The sequence below is a fragment of the Polyodon spathula genome, chromosome 24 (genome assembly GCF_017654505.1).
Source record: "Polyodon spathula isolate WHYD16114869_AA chromosome 24, ASM1765450v1, whole genome shotgun sequence".
In the NCBI taxonomy this organism is placed as follows: Eukaryota; Metazoa; Chordata; class Actinopteri; order Acipenseriformes; family Polyodontidae; genus Polyodon; species Polyodon spathula.
The window spans coordinates 22,373,687-22,390,401 of NC_054557.1; the positions used below are offsets into that span (position 1 = coordinate 22,373,687).

Consider the following 16,715-nt stretch of genomic DNA (forward strand, 5'->3'; position numbering starts at 1 on the left):
TGCTGTAGTTCTGTACAGTGTTATAGTGTTATATAGACACCATGCTGGGTAGCTGCTGTAGTTCTGTACAGTGTTATAGTGTTATATAGACACCATGCTGGGTAGCTGCTGTAGTTCTGTACAGTGTTATAGTGTTATATAGACACCATGCTGGGTAGCTGCTGTAGTTCTGTACAGTGTTATAGTGTTATATAGACACCATAGACACCATGCTGGGTAGCTGCTGTAGTTCTGTACAGTGTTATAGTGTTATATAGACACCATCTGGGTAGCTGCTGTAGTTCTGTACAGTGTTATAGTGTTATATAGACACCATGCTGGGTAGCTGCTGTAGTTCTGTACAGTGTTATAGTGTTATATAGACACCATGCTGGGTAGCTGCTGTAGTTCTGTACAGTGTTATAGTGTTATATAGACTCCATGCTGGGTAGCTGCTGTAGTTCTGTACAGTGTTATAGTGTTATATAGACACCATGCTGGGTAGCTGCTGTAGTTCTGTACAGTGTTATAGTGTTATATAGACACCATGCTGGGTAGCTGCTGTAGTTCTGTACAGTGTTATAGTGTTATATAGACACCATGCTGGGTAGCTGCTGTAGTTCTGTACAGTGTTATAGTGTTATATAGACACCATGCTGGGTAGCTGCTGTAGTTCTGTACAGTGTTATAGTGTTATATAGACACCATGCTGGGTAGCTGCTGTAGTTCTGTACAGTGTTATAGTGTTATATAGACACCATGCTGGGTAGCTGCTGTAGTTCTGTACAGTGTTATAGTGTTATATAGACACCATGCTGGGTAGCTGCTGTGCTAGACACCATGCTGTAGCTGCTGTAGTTCTGTACAGTGTTATAGTGTTATATAGACACCATGCTGGGTAGCTGCTGTAGTTCTGTACAGTGTTATAGTGTTATATAGACACCATGCTGGGTAGCTGCTGTAGTTCTGTACAGTGTTATAGGGTTATATAGACACCATGCACCATGCATATCGTGTAACACTGATTGGTTTTGCACCTCTTCCCCAGGCGAGTGTCTCTGACAAAGGCGAGACCAGTCAAGCTCAGATGCAGGCCAAACTTTATAATTCCCAGACGAAGAGCTACCTGTCTATCAGGGTGCAGAGTGCAGTGATTCAGCCAGGAGGAGGGCTCAAAATTGGTTTCAAAGCAATATCTAACCAGCTTCCCAACTTCGGCTTCTTCTACTACATGGTGAGTGAATGTGCAAACTTGTATCTGAGCTGGGAATCCATGTCAATAATAATGACACACAAAGAAAAGTCATTCATCATGTCTTTATACAGAGAGATGAAGGTTTTATTTCCTTCTCTTTCCATCTTCACTCCCTCCCCTCCCTCTGTCTTCTCTCTTTCCTCTCTCTATCACCCCATCCCTTTCTTTTTTCTCTTCCTTCTCTCCCATCTGTTTTAATGTCTGTGTCTCTGTGTCTCTCTCTGTCTCTCTCTGTGTTAATGCTTGTGACTCTATCTGCATGAATGCCTGCGTCTGTGTCTCTCTATTTTAATCAATCAATCAATCTTTATTTTATATAGCGCCTTTCATAGTGGACCACTATCACAAAGTGCTTTACAAGATTCAGTAACAACTAGAAAATCCATATTACTCCAAATACAGAGGAAAGTGCATAATACATGATAGTAGCATAATACATGAAATAGTACATTAAATACAGTGGAAAGTGCATAATACGTGACAGTAGCATAATATGTGAACTAATAGCAGCAACATAGCAGCTAATAGCAGATATCAGGCTTAAAGAGCATGAAAAGAGAATAGATGGGTCTTAATGTCTGTATCTCTGTATTAATGCCTGTGTTTCTGTATTAATGCCTGTGTCTCTGTGTCGCTGTCTGTATTAATGCTTATCTTTCTGTGTCCCCGTTTCTCTCTCTCAGCTGGTCAGCAGGGGACAGATCGTTCGGCTGGGTAAACTCCGGCTCTCACATTTAGCTGAGACCAGTGAGACGGTGACCCCTGACCTCATTCCCTCGTTCCGGATCGTTGGGTTTTACTTCACAGCCAATCAGGAGCTGGTGGCAGACTCTGTGTGGGTGGATGTGCAGGACACCTGCGAAGGGATGGTGAGACGGGCTTCACGGCCCCGCGGGGTGGGGGGGCAGTGTCACTGTGCATCTGTCCAAAGAACCGCTTGCCTGATTGTGATAAAACTTGGTCTTGATCTTCTTTAGAACAAGTTACTGAGGATCTCGGGGTGTCTGTCTGACAGTGACATTTTTCCATTTACACACTGTCAAACTGACCTGTTCTTTTAAATGTATGATACTGACCAATCTCTTTCTTTCTTTTCCTCTTTCTCCTCTCTCCATTTCATCTTCTCTCCCTCTCACCTCCCCCTTCTCCATTTCTCCTTCTCTTCCTCCCCTTCTCTGACTCTTACTCTCTCCCTCTCCCCTCTCTCCCTCCCCCTCTCTCCCACTATTAAATTTCTCCCTCTCTCCCTCCCCCTCCCCTCTCTCCCCCCTCTCCCTTCTCCATCTCTCCCTCCCTCTCCCACTTCTCCATCTCTCCCTCTCCCCCTCTCTCTCCCTTCTCTATCTCTCTCTCCCCTTTCTCCGTCTCCCTCCCCCCTCTCTCTCCCTTCTCTATCTCTCTCTCCCCTTTCTCCGTCTCCCTCCCCCCTCTCTCTCCCTTCTACATCTCTCCTTCCCCTCCCCTTTCTCTCAGCTGGAGGTGAAGCTGGATCGTCCCAAGTACTCCCCCGGCCAAACGATGAAGGTGACCCTGCAAACAGGAGCAGACACCCCGAGAGTGGCCTTGCTGGCCGTGGACACTGCCATGTACGCACTCAACAGGGACAGCAGATTCACCTCCAGAAAGGTGAGACAGGCTCACTCGCTCAACACAGACAGCAGAGTCACCTCCAGAAAGGTGAGACAGGCTCACTCGCTCAACACAGACAGCAGAGTCACCTCCAGAAAGGTGAGACAGGCTCACTCGCTCAACACAGACAGCAGAGTCACCTCCAGAAAGGTGAGACAGGTTCACACGCTCAACACAGACAGCAGAGTCACCTCCAGAAAGGTGAGACAGGTTCACACGCTCAACACAGACAGCAGAGTCACCTCCAGAGACGTGAGACAGGTTCACATGCTCAACACAGACAGCAGAGTCACCCCCAGAAAGGTGAGACAAGCTCACTCGCTCAACACAGACAGCAGAGTCAACCCCCGGAAAGGTGAGACAGGTTCACACGCTCAACACAGACAGCAGAGTCACCTCCAGAGACGTGAGACAGGTTCACACGCTCAACACAGACAGCAGAGTCACCTCCAGAAAGGTGAGACAGGCTCACTCGCTCAACACAGACAGCAGAGTCACCTCCAGAAAGGTGAGACAGGTTCACACGCTCAACACAGACAGCAGAGTCACCTCCAGAGACGTGAGACAGGTTCACACGCTCAACACAGACAGCAGAGTCACCTCCAGAAAGGTGAGACAGGTTCACACGCTCAACACAGACAGCAGAGTCACCTCCAGAAAGGTGAGACAGGTTCACACGCTCAACACAGACAGCAGAGTCACCTCCAGAAAGGTGAGACAGGTTTACGCAAGCAGGGGCACGGATTTCCCAGGAGTTGCACAGGATCTCATATCCGGTACCTTTTTGTCTGACAGGCGAGAATTATACAGTTTACAATATGAATCATATGAACATATTGTATAACATGTACTATAAAAACACACACATTCCTGTTCCATGAATGATAAAAGTGTACGGCAGTGATATTTTAGGATGCAACTATGAATGAGGAAATTAAACATATAAACATTAATAAAACATGGCTAGGCAATGATCACAATGCAGCTACTGACACCTACAATAAGACACGAAATCTGCAAGCAGATGAGAACTTGAAGCATATGTTGGAGCTGCTGCAAAACACAAATGCTATCCCTCTTCCTTAATTATAAAATCTGGTACCTTTTTTTTTTTACAGATTAACCTTGATGTATTTAAATGTCTGAACACACGTTGCCTGCATGGCCGTGCTCGTGCTCATTCTTATAACAGAGTTCAAAAAATCAAACAACAAAACCAAATCTGAAATCGATCTGCAGTCTGCTGTACAGAAGAGAAGACACTTACTTATTTTCACTGGCCCCTTACCTGTTTATGATGTCTGCAATCATTCCGAGCGCTTCTTATTGCAATCACTCAAATACTGTGGTTTTCTTTTTTTTTTTCTCAGTCTGTGTTGCTTTCACTGTGAGCTCTGGAGCTGCTCTTCAGTTCTAGTTTCTGCCATAGACATATATAACCGTTCTATCAGGGGGGGGGGTGGGGGGGGGGGGGGGGGGGGTAATAATGGCTCCACTCTGATTTGCCTGAAGTAGTTTAGACTTGATTCTGTGGGCTCTACAGAGGCCACAGGCTTTGCTTAAATCTGTTTAAAAATGCCCCAGGATGTGACGAGTGAACCAGAAAATCATACAAAGTTGAACATATGAGGTCTCTCTTCTCAATTCTGCTCCTCAGGTTTTCGCAGCTATGAACTCCTATGACATTGGCTGTTCGTTTGGGGGCGGGGCCAACAACGTGGGCGTGTTCAACGATGCAGGGCTCAGCTTTATAAGCAATGAGGTCGTTTCTGAGATGAGAACAGGTAAACTAGGACCCGTCTCTTTTTCTAGTGTACAGTTTTATGAAAATGCTGCTACATTGACCTATTATTTGTGGAAACTGAGTTAGAGAATCATACAAGACGCATATAATATGGTATTCAAATGAAGTTAAAGACTCCTCCAGTAGTGGATTCTTATCATGTTTCTCTAAATCAGCCTTCACCTGGCTTTGAGCTGCTTTGAGCTCGCCTGGAGATTCCTATGTGCCAGGCACTGAACAGCATTCCTCATTCTATTCCAATCATATGATGGTGTGACTTAATCTAGCCCCACCTACTCTGCATGTATACAGACAGAGAGAGTGGGTGGGGCTGGCAGAACTTAAACGTCACACTGGATTCTCCAGACAAGCTCAAAGCAGCTCCAGTCCAGGTAAATGCAGACTCTGAGGGGACATCAATTACAGTTGCACATCGCCCATTTGTTTGGCACACCTGTAAATAATGCAGAAGCAGAAACAGCCCTAGAGAATGATACAGAGCACACACAACACTGTATTAAACACAACAGAGAATAATACAGAACACACACACACTGCTGTGTTAAACAGGGAGGCAGGTAATATGAGGAGAGTGTGGGTGGTATTAAGCAGCCCCTGTAAGAGGTCAATGCTGATTATCTTTTGCTCTGATTTATTCCAGGTTTTGGTTGTGACACTGGCTTTAGAAGACAGACCCGATCGCTGGACATACAGGCTAAGATTGTGTCCAAAGGTACTTCTGTAATGCACTCTCTGCCTCACCATCTCTCAATCACACTCTCCCCCTTTTGTCTCACTCTCCCTCCCCCCCTCTCCCTCACGCTCTCCCCATCCACCCCCTCACACTCTATCACCCTCACACCCCCCCCTCTCTCTCACACTCTCCCCCTCTCTCTTACACTCACACTCTCCCTCTCCTTCTATCCTTCTCCCCCTCTCTCCCCACTCAGTCTCCCCTGTCTCTCACTCTCTCTCTTCCTACACTATTTTTGCTATTGCACTTTGCTGTGCTTTACCATGCTGTCACTATGCTTTATCACACTTTAAGCTGGGTCCACATACTTGAGCAATTAGTTGCTGAACTTAGTCGCTTATATGTGGACATCCCTGCGACCAGTTGCTTGAGGTACAGCGGAGCTCTTCTTTCCAAGCACCTCCTGAGCTACTTCTGTAGACATAGACGATAACGTGGCAATTCGTGAACTCTGATTGGTTCTTATAGTGCTGACTGCAGAACGTTTTTTGATTTTACAAAGTTCATAGGAGGTCTTCAGTATTGCTATTGTTCACCATGTATATTAAACATATGCTGATCAAATAACAACAACAAGTTTTACCTTACTTGCACCTGATAAATTGCCTTACAGACATTGGGGATAATCCCAGACAGGGATTGCGTTGAGATTCTGTACAGATATCCCAAGCTTGTGAGGGAGTCACAGCTGACTAGATATCTCAGTGTCACCGACAGTCCCTTTTCTGCCGGTGTAGGCGCTCTGAAGAAGGTATCTTCTTTTTCAATTAAAGGTTTTACTGAGCTTAGTACTATTTCGAATGATTGGGTGTCCATCTGTAAAATGTTTCAGTAGCCTACTTTTCTGTGTCTTCAAGTTCATTTGTTCAACAAGGGCACGATAAGCCCCATGTTTCTGCCGACGCCTCAACCACGGTTTCGTCCAGCTTTTATGTGGCTTTGTTTTTTCTTTAGGGAATATGGCATTTAAAATAATAACAGTTAAAAAAATAATAACAACCAACTCTTCCTCTTAATTACTGGACGCATTATGACCAAAGAAAGTCACCTCAGTTGTCAAAAAAAACACAATTCTAAACTTCTAGACACAGGACAAAGCCAAAAAAAACTACTTCACCTTGTAGATGGAATAAAAATATAAAAAAAAAAAACATGTCACCTCAGTTATCATAAAAAAATGAAACTTGTAGTCGCAGGAACCTTGTTGCTCAAGTAATTGCTTAGATGTGGCACAGCAATTGCTCGCAAGTGAGTTGCGTGATTTATCGCTCAGATGTGGACCCGGCTTCACTGTGCTTTATCACACTTCACTGCTTTATCACAAGTCACTGTGCTTTATCACACTTCACTGCTTTATCACAGTTCACTGTGCTTTATCACACTTCATTGCTTTATCACAAGTCACTGTGCTTTATCACAATTCACTGTGCTTTATCACACTTCACTGTGCTTTATCACACTTCACTGTGCTTTACCATGCTTTTACTGTGCTTTATCGTGCATTACAGCACTTTACCATGCTTTCACTGTTCTTTACCATGCTTTATCACACTTTTGCTGTGCTTTTACTATGGTGCACTTTTATAAGGGTCTCCCCCTCTCGCCACAGTCAATGAGTACACTGATGACAATCTGAAACGTTGCTGTAAGGACGGCTTCACACTACTCCCCATGAAGATCACATGTGAGCAGAGAGCCAATCGTGTGAGGAGGAGGCGGAGCCAGGAGTGCAGTCAGGTGTTTCTGGAATGCTGCCTCAAGGGAGCGGAGCTCAGGAAGAGACAAAAGCAAAACCAGCAGCGGCTGAAAGGCGTGGCTCGCAGTGAGTGACATCACACAATTCCGCATTTTTTTTTTGTTCACATTCTCCAGTGAAATATTAAAGTGACTGTAGTTGAAAAAAATGATTCCATCAATCCTGCTGTGCACTTCCGTTTGCTGCATATGTCTCAGGTGTGCAGTTTAGAAAGAACCACATGAATTGGTGTATGAATTTTCATTGGAATATCTGGTATGGCACTAGGTTAAAGAAAATTCTCCCCTTCCATGCCTTATTGGCAGGAAATCTATGACACTTGAACTTCTCAGGTCCCTCAGCTGTGTCTGCTGGGTTAATGTCTGCAGGTCACTCAATGGGGTGGCTAATAAAAGAAGCATTGAAAGGGGGTGGGGACAGTTTTAAACTCCAGCTGACCCAGGAAGTGCAACAACATTTGAAAGCATGGTTTACAAACCAGAGATTTCATTAACCTCGTATAGTACCTGATGTTTAAAAATAAAAATACACATTTTGCTGTCGGGCTATAGAGCATGTAAGATCGATGTGAGCTGCTGCTGTAGTTCTATTGAGGGTTTGATAGTGTGGTTCCACCTGTGTACAGTATAGGATATTGAGATAGTGACACCTCTCTCTCTCTCTCTCTCTCTCTCTCTCTCTCTCTCTCTCTCTCTCTCTCTCTCTCTCTCTCTCTCTCTCTCTCTCTCTCTCTCAGCCATTGTGGACGAAGAAGAGGATTTCTTAGATGAAAATTACTCCTCTCCTCGTCAATTTTTCCCTCACAGCTGGTTGTGGGACATTGTGGACACGACCAAGGGCAAAGTGTGAGGCCACTCCCCATCTTACTCAGTTTCAAAGAAGCCTGTCAGGAAGGGCTGTCAAGTCAAAACCAGGGCTATCAGTGTACGAACCAGTGCGGTAGAGCAGTAGAGAGTAAGAATGACATTCACCACTGGATAAGCAAGATGTATGTGGTAATGTAAGTGTGACATACGGACAGCCAAACTAGCTTAGCTCTTTGCAGTCCATTTGTTCTGCACCTGCTAGGCTTCTCACATCTAATTGATTTTACACACGCCGTTTAAAAGTCATTTTATTCACAACAGAGCAGGTTTAGCATGACATATCAACATGACACTCAGCACTGCATCTCCAGCCCTGCCTCACCCCTTGCTCACTGCATGTCTAACATACCACTTCAGAGTCATAATCAGTCCATACTGATAAATCATCTCCTGATCACTCAGTTTATCACCAAACTATTCAATAATGCAATGCAAGTCATTGTTTTATTCAGATTCAGTATTTCTGCACATCTACTCGATTATGTTTGGCAATACATGTAGGATTTGTTATGCCAAAGAAGACCATTTGAATTGGAGTTTGAGTTTGATTTGAATTGGAGTTTGAATTTGATTTGGAGTTTGAGTTTGAATTGGAGTTTGAATTTGATTTGAATTGGAGTTTGATTGATTTGAGTTTGAGGTTTAGTTTGAATTGGAGTTGGAGTTTGAGTTTAAATTGGAGTTTGAATGATTTGAGTTTGAGGTTTAGTTTGAATTGGAGTTTGAGTTTGATTTGAATTGGAGTTTGAATTCAATTTGGAGTTTGAGTTTGAATTGGAGTTTGAATTTGATTTGAATTGGAGGTTTATTTGTATTGGAGTAGGAGTTTGAGTTTGAATTGGAGTTTGAATGATTTGAGTTTGAGGTTTAGTTTGAATTGGAGTTTGAGTTTGATTTGAATTGGAGTTTAAATTTGACTTGGAGTTTGAGTTTGAATTGGAGTTTGAATTTGATTTGAATTGGAGGTTTATTTGAATTGGAGTTTAAATTTGAATTGGAGTTTGAGTTTGATTTGGGGTTTGAATTGGAGTTTGAATTTGATTTGAAATGGAGTTTGTGTTTAATTTGACTTGGAGTTTGAGTTTTATTTGGAGTTTGAATTGGAGTTTGAGTTTGAATTGGAGTTTGAGTTTGACTTGGAGTTTGAGTTTGATTTGTGGTTTGAATTGGAGTTTGAATTTGATTTGAATTGGAGTTTGAGTTTGAATTGGAGTTTGTTTGATTTGACTTGGAGTTTGAGTTTTATTTGGAGTTTGAATTGGAGTTTGAGTTTGAATTGGAGTTTGAGTTTGATTTGAACTGGAGTTTGATTTGAATTTGGTTTACATGTTTCTGTTTTTCAGGATTTCCAAGCCTCTCCCGGACTCCATCACCACCTGGGAGATCCAAGCCATCAGCCTCTCTCAAGCAAAAGGCAAGTCCATCTTGATTTGTATATCTCTCCTCTATCCTCTCTCCTCCTGTCCCTTCTTAGAGTTCCTCATTGTAAAAGCACAGTAAAGTGTAATACAGCATGGTGAAAGCATGGTAAAGCGTAAGAAAGTATATTAAAGCAAAGTGAAAGCATAGGTAAGCATTGTAAAGACCAGCATTGCCAATCCATGGTAAACTATAGTCAGTGCGTAGCTATAGGGGAGAGGGGTCAAGGGCTCACCCCTTTTTAAAAGGTTTTAAATAAAATTAAAAAATGGAAAGGCATTCAGAGGATGCCAATTTACATTGATAGAAATGCACAATGAAAGTGAAGTGCCCCGGACATGAGCACTGGGTAGCCCCATGATCTGTTCTGCATTACAGCAGCTAATGCTAGTGCTGACAGTGGAGTGACTGAAACAGAAGCCTCCGGGCAGTGAAGAGTGGTTACATATAGGCTGGGTAGTTTGTTTGTATTCTCTGTTTCTTACATTCTAGTCATTGAATGACATAGGAGAGAACGAGGCAGCTCTTTATGAACAGGGGAAGTCAACAGGACTGTGTTGCCCCGGAGGGGTCATGAATGGATTTAGGTTCAACACCATCTTTAAATACAACTGTGTGTCTGTTATCAAGCTGTGGTAATAATCAGAAGTGGTGGTATTTCAGAATAACAGAAGCCCATTTTTACTTTAGGAAGTAGTTTACAATATATTTTTCTTTAAAAGTGTACCGTTGTTCTTTATTGAATGAATGTTCAGCTTTTGTTGTGTACAACTCATTCAGTCAAGCCCAGCAGGCATTGACTTTAAAAGCAGCTCCTGGAATCGAAATTCAAAGCGTTTTGCTCGCATTCCCCTCCTCAGCCAATGTTAATGATATAAAATAATGCAAGCCTACCCAATCCGAAGAACATGCAAAACTGGCCCTAATATTCTTATAGAAATATTTTAAACAAATAAAAAGTGACACAGCTGCATTTACATTATTGTAAATCTAACTCAATGGACCATCTTTAGAAGCAAGCACAAAGGCAAAGATAATTTCTTAGAAGAATAAAACCAATGATATAAAACAAGAAACAACTCGCAACTGCTCCTTCCTGCAAAACATTTATACCGTTAAATGTTTCCTGTAAAAATTGTTTTATTCTGCTTTTTTTTGTATGTAACCCAATGCTTCTGACAACAGCTCTCCTATAGAGAATACGTACCTTTTAAAAGGACGGTACCTGCTTTCCTTTGTGTTTGTTAACACTTTCCTTTAACAAGCTGAATGTGTGAGTTCTAGGTGCAGCTCTGTGGGGAGATGCCAGTGGTACTGGTTGTGTCATGTGGTGCTGCTTGCATGTATTTGTCATTAATCCATTATCATTAAGTACATATTAAATATTTTTTTTACTGAAACATCTGCTCAATTTTGTGGGATTGCTTCCTAAACTTGGCAGTTAGTGCTTCAGTTTGCACCCTCACACACTTTTTAACAAAGCTAGGGACCATGATGGGAGAACTGCAAGATTACTGTGCAAATGAACTGTGATCTCGCCTCCTCTGTCCTTCCATCTCCCTTCTCTCCTGTCTTACCCTCTCTCCTCTCTCATCTCATTCTCTCACCTCTCCTCTACTCTCTCTCTCTCTCTCTCTCTCTCGCTCTCTCTCATCAGTATAACCATGATGACCTGTATCTATCCCTCTCCTCTCTCAGGTTTTTGTGTTGCTGATCCAAGTACAGTCACTGTGTTTAAGGAAGTCTTTGTGTCTCTGCACCTCCCCTACTCTGTCAAGAGGTTTGAGCAGCTGGAAGTGAGAGCCGTCATCTACAACTACATGGATGAGCCAAGAGAGGTCTGATACGATCCCACCATTATAACACATTGAAAAAGTATTTCGACCTCTATTTGACTGTGTAACTCCTTTCCTCTCTCCCCTCTTTCCTCTCATCCCTCTTTCCTCTCAACCCTCTCTCCTGTCTCCTCTCTCACCCCTCTCCTCTCCCCTCTCTCCTCCTCTCCTTCTCTTCCCCTCTCTCCTCCCCTCCTCTCCAGATGTCGGTTCACCTGCGTGCGGAGGAGGGTCTGTGTGCCCCTGCTATAGACTCCCTAGGCCGGCTCCTCCATGTGACGGTGCCAAAGCACTCCTCCCTGCCGGTGTACTTCTCTGTGGTTCCCATGAAGCTGGGGGAGATCCCGGTGAGCGTGCGGCTCTTTGATAAGGAGTACAGCATGGGAGTGGACTCCATCATCAAACTCCTGCGAGTTGTGGTAAGAGCACTGCGTTACAATACAATATAATACACTGCATCGCAAAACAGTACAATACAATACAGTGCACTGCAATACAATACACTGCACTGCAATACAATACCCTGCACTACAATACAATGACCTGCAATACAATACAATGCAATACACTGCACTTCAGTACAATACACTGCACTACAATACAATGACCTGCAGGACAATACAATGCAATACACTGCACTTCAATACACTGCACTGCAAGACAATACACGGCACTGCAATAGAATACATGGCACTGCATTGTAGTACAAGACACTGCAATACAATACAATACACAACGCTGCAATACAATACACTGCACTGCACTATATCATCAATACACTGCCCTGAATAACACTACGTGATAAGTATTGTCCCCATTAGAACCTATTAGCAGCAACTACACTTAGAATTGAACTTGTTTCCAAGTGGTCAGTGGCTACCTTTAATCTTGTTGAGAGTGGATTTCATTCTCTTGCCCTCTTGGATGACAGGAATTACACTCTAAGATTATAGGGAGCCACCCAATACTTTTGGGGTTGATCGCACCCTCAGTGCTTACTGCTGCTTCCTCCCTGTTTGTAATTCCAGGCAGAGGGAGTGGAGATGAGAATGGAGGAGACTCACAACATCAACCTAGCAGGTCTGTCTGTCTGTCTATAGGTCTCTGTCTGTCTGTCTGCCTGTCTGGCTGTAGGTGTTTCTCTGCCTGTCTCTCTTTCTGTCTGTCTGAGAACGCACAGTATGTGAGGAAGGTCTCTTCCTGTTCCCACTCTACGCTCATTCTTGTGTTGTGGTTCACAGATAGAAAGCTGAAATCGTTCACTTTTGATGGGTCGCACCCATCAAACACTGTGCCCGACTCGCAGACCAGCATCTTCATGAGAGTAAACGGTAAGCCAGCACTCTGAGTGGAAACATTTCTCATTGAAGTCATGAGGGTTATTTTAGCATTTCTAAATTCAGCTCTATGAGAAGAAAGCACTCAAACACTCCTTAGATCAAGCTCTGCATCTGCTCTCTTTATATTTATGTTATATTTTGGGGCGTGCCTGGTGTTCAATAAGCAGCTTGTGTGTGTGTGTTAGTGTGTGTGTTTGTGTCACATAAGAACAGAAGAAAGTTTACAAACGAGAGGAGACCGTTTGGCTCATCTTGCTCATTTGGTTGTTAGTAGCTTATTGATCCCACCGACCTGCTCCACTTCCAACCCGGTACAGAACCAGGACGAGGTTACCGCACTGGTCCCGGCGCTGTCTTGGACCATACCTGTATTGACCTGGTGCTAAAATCACAGAACCAGTACCGACCTGGTCCTACAAGGTGCAAAAGCCACAGATCTTGTATTGAACCGAACCAGTACCACACCAGTCCTGAACCAGTACCGACCCAGTGTTAAATTCACCAAACTGGTACCGACCTAATATCATCCTGGTATCGATTCCTTCCAGGTACCGATTCCAGCCCGGTACCGACCAGTGCTCAAATCACCGGTCCGGTACAAAACCAGTCCCACTCGGGTCTTGACCCGCCCAATCGATATGTATGATCTGATGGAGGCAGAAACTGTACACTGCATTGCGTGCTCCTTGCATCATGCCCAGGTTCTATCCCTGTGCAGTCTGCCTATGGAGGATAAGCATTTTTTGTATTCTTTTGTATAGCCTCCCCACACTGTCTAGTTGAAGACATTTCTGAATCAATATGAACTCCTAGGTCTTTTTCATAAATTCCTTCTTCGATTTCAGTATCTCCCGTATTGTATTTGTAGAGCACATTTTTATTGCCTGCGGGTAGTATCTTACACTTCTCGCTATTAAATGTAATTTGCCACGTGTCTACAGTGTTTGTTTGTGTTACAGTGTGTGTGTGTGCGTGTGTGTTACCTCAGTCCAGGTGTTCAATAAGGAGTGTGTGTGTGTGTGTGTGTTTCAGTGTGTTTGTGTGTGTGTGTGTGGGTGTGTGTTGCAGTGTGTGTTATAGTGTGTGTGTGTAACAGTGTGTTTGTACTACATAGTGTGTTAGAGTGTGTGTGTTACAGTGTGTTTGTGCTACATTGTGTGTTTCAGTGTGTGTGTGTGTGTGTGTGTGTGTGTGTGTTAGCATGTTTGTGTTACAGTGTGTGTGTGTTTGTGTGTGTGTTTGTGTGTCTGTGTGTGTTACAGTGTGTTTGTGTTTGTGTGTGTGTGTGTGTTTGTGTTACAGTGTGTTTTTGTTATGGTCTGTGTGTGTTACAGAGTGTTTGTGTTACAGTGAGTGTGTGTGTGTTTGTGTTACAGTGTGTTTTTGTTATGGTCTGTGTGTGTTACAGAGTGTTTGTGTTACAGTGAGTGTGTGTGTGTTTGTGTTACAGTGTGTTTTTGTTATGGTCTGTGTGTGTTACAGAGTGTTTGTGTTACAGTGAGTGTGTGTGTGTTTGTGTTACAGTGTGTTTTTGTTATGGTCTGTGTGTGTTACAGAGTGTTTGTGTTACAGTGTGTGTGTGTGTTTGTGTTACAGTGTGTTTTTGTTATGGTCTGTGTGTGTTACAGAGTGTTTGTGTTACAGTGAGTGTGTGTGTGTTTGTGTTACAGTGTGTTTTTGTTATGGTCTGTGTGTGTTACAGAGTGTTTGTGTTACAGTGAGTGTGTGTGTGTTTGTGTTACAGTGTGTTTTTGTTATGGTCTGTGTGTGTTACAGAGTGTTTGTGTTACAGTGTGTGTTTTTGTTATGGTCTGTGTGTGTTACAGAGTGTTTGTGTTACAGTGTGTGTGTGTGTGTGTGTGTTTGTGTTACAGTTTTGTTATGGTTTGTGTGTGTTACAGAGTGTTTGTGTTACAGTGAGTGTGTGTGTGTTGTGTTTGTGTTAACAGTTTGTTATGGTCTGTGTGTGTTACAGAGTGTTTGTGTTACAGTGTGTGTGTGTGTTTGTGTTACAGTGTGTTTTTGTTATGGTCTGTGTGTGTTACAGAGTGTTTGTGTTACAGTGTGTGTGTGTGTGTTTGTGTTGTGTGTGTGTTGTGTTGTGTTCTGTTTTGTTTGTTTCCAATGTGTTCTCACAAAAACAATACAGAGTGTTTTTTTTTATGGTCTGTGTGTGTTACGTGTTTAATGGTACACATGTGTGTGTTTTGTGTTACACACTGTGTGTTTTACAATGTCTGTGTTACCGTGGTGTGTCCACACACAAAAACAAGTACCAGCACGTACACAAGGTGTGTTACAGTTTGTGTTTGTGTGTGTTACAGTGTGTGTGTGTGTGTGTTTGTGTTACAGTGTGTTTTTGTTATGGTCTGTGTGTGTTACAGAGTGTTTGTGTTACAGTGTGTTTTTGTTATGGTCTGTGTGTGTTTATATCTCAGGCCAGGTGTTCAATAAGGAGCGTGTGGAGAACCTCATCTCCCCCGAGGGGATCAGGAATCTCATCAGGATGCCCACTGGCTGCGGAGAGCAGACCATGATCTCCATGGCACCGGCCACATACTCCACTCGATACCTCGACCACAGCAAGCAGTGGAAAGAGCTGCCAGCTGGGCTGCGAGACCAGGCACTGGAGTTCATCAAAGCGGGTTAGACCACAAACATTTTAGGATAAACTCAGACAGACTCCCCTGTGTCACAATTCAACTGGTTTCAGGTGAGACGTTGTATCAGACTGACTTTTCCTTGTATCTGTGTATCAGGTTACACCCGGATCCTGACCTATAAGAAGAAGGATGGCTCTTACGGTGCTTGGATTCACTATGACAGCAGTACCTGGTAGGACCTGCTTCTAAAGTCAGTGTTACCTGCAGTGGGCATGTTAAGCAGTTAAACCCAGCCCTGCCTCATGTTAAGCAGTTAAACCCAGCCCTGCCTTCTCTCTCTCTCCATCTCTCTTGGATTGTGGGTGTGTAGGAGGAGCTAGGTGGTGAGTGTGGAGCCGATATGGCGTGTAGTACGGGTGGAGTGGGGTACTGACATGCCAGTACGGCTGCCGCTGTGTGCCCAATACCGGGGTGTTGGTGGAGGAGTGCCTGGTAGCTTTTGTGGACTTTAATAAAATAAAATCAGGTTCTAGAATAAATAAAGCTGTAGTCATATTCTTAAATGAGGTAGACCTGGTAAACAAGCTAGTGGAGGAGGGGTTTAGTATGCAGGGGTCATTTATTGAAGTTCCACCTTTAGTGACACCCGTCACAAAAGTAATACTGTCTAATGTCAGTTCTTAAAAACGAACTTCTGGAAAGAGAATTAGTGCGTTATTGAAAATCAATGGATCCCATCAAGAAAATGTTAAATTTTAATGTTGAAGGGACGAATTGGTTTGTGTTTACCAGTTCAGATATAAAGAGGTCTTTCAGTTATGGAGCTCAGGCACATCAAAGGAAGCATTGTCCAAGAAAGCAGGATCGGGCTGAAGAAGATCAGGATCAGGGAGCTCCTGGCAGGGAGGATGCTGGAGGTGATCGGGGAGAACAGGAGGAGGAACAGCCTCCTGACCCAGTGCCATTAGAGCCTGAAACCGAGACTTCAGCGCAACACAAGAGACGCAGCGACAGCCAAGCGCAAACAACCTCAGAGCAAGAGGCTGGACAAAGCCACAAAGAGTAGCGAAGAAAAAGGAAAAAGAAAAATGCAGATGGTAAAGAAGACAATGTCATGTATGAGACAGATGATGATTCCTCAGACATCCCAGACAGCCAGCCTGTCAGGAAAAGATTATACACAGTAGAAGATATCAATCACTTTCTTGACTAAAGGTAAGAGGGGAGTGGGCATACACATTTTTTCCCCCTGTTTAAAATAGTTTCTGCTCACGTAGCCTAAGAAAGTCAATGCTTGAGATACAGATTAAAGAAATAGTGATACGATCAAAGAACATATTTGAAAATGGATAGACAACATTTTTAAGTGCCTGTTTTAACATGATGGTTTTAAATATTTTAGCTGCCATGGAAAAGTCTATTTTTATCTCTTAACATCAATGGTTGTAGACAGTCTATTAAAAGAGCAGTTATTTGATTTTTTAAAGCAGAAAAGA

The 16,715-nt window shown here is 43.4% G+C and overlaps 1 protein-coding gene across 1 annotated transcript in view; it reads left to right on the forward strand.

Moving 5' to 3' along the window:
- Nucleotides 1–16,715, forward strand: part of c4b (complement 4B (Chido blood group)) — a 43,722-nt gene that overhangs the window by 10,235 nt on the left and 16,772 nt on the right. Inside the window, exons 12-25 of the mRNA XM_041226884.1 lie at nt 1,028–1,213; nt 1,918–2,103; nt 2,708–2,860; nt 4,521–4,647; nt 5,308–5,379; nt 7,010–7,222; nt 7,893–8,001; nt 9,366–9,436; nt 11,140–11,279; nt 11,480–11,695; nt 12,305–12,356; nt 12,518–12,607; nt 15,055–15,261; nt 15,376–15,451. Coding sequence (XP_041082818.1) covers nt 1,028–1,213; nt 1,918–2,103; nt 2,708–2,860; nt 4,521–4,647; nt 5,308–5,379; nt 7,010–7,222; nt 7,893–8,001; nt 9,366–9,436; nt 11,140–11,279; nt 11,480–11,695; nt 12,305–12,356; nt 12,518–12,607; nt 15,055–15,261; nt 15,376–15,451 — 1,898 coding nt within the window. The remainder of the gene's footprint in view (nt 1–1,027; nt 1,214–1,917; nt 2,104–2,707; nt 2,861–4,520; nt 4,648–5,307; nt 5,380–7,009; nt 7,223–7,892; nt 8,002–9,365; nt 9,437–11,139; nt 11,280–11,479; nt 11,696–12,304; nt 12,357–12,517; nt 12,608–15,054; nt 15,262–15,375; nt 15,452–16,715) is intronic.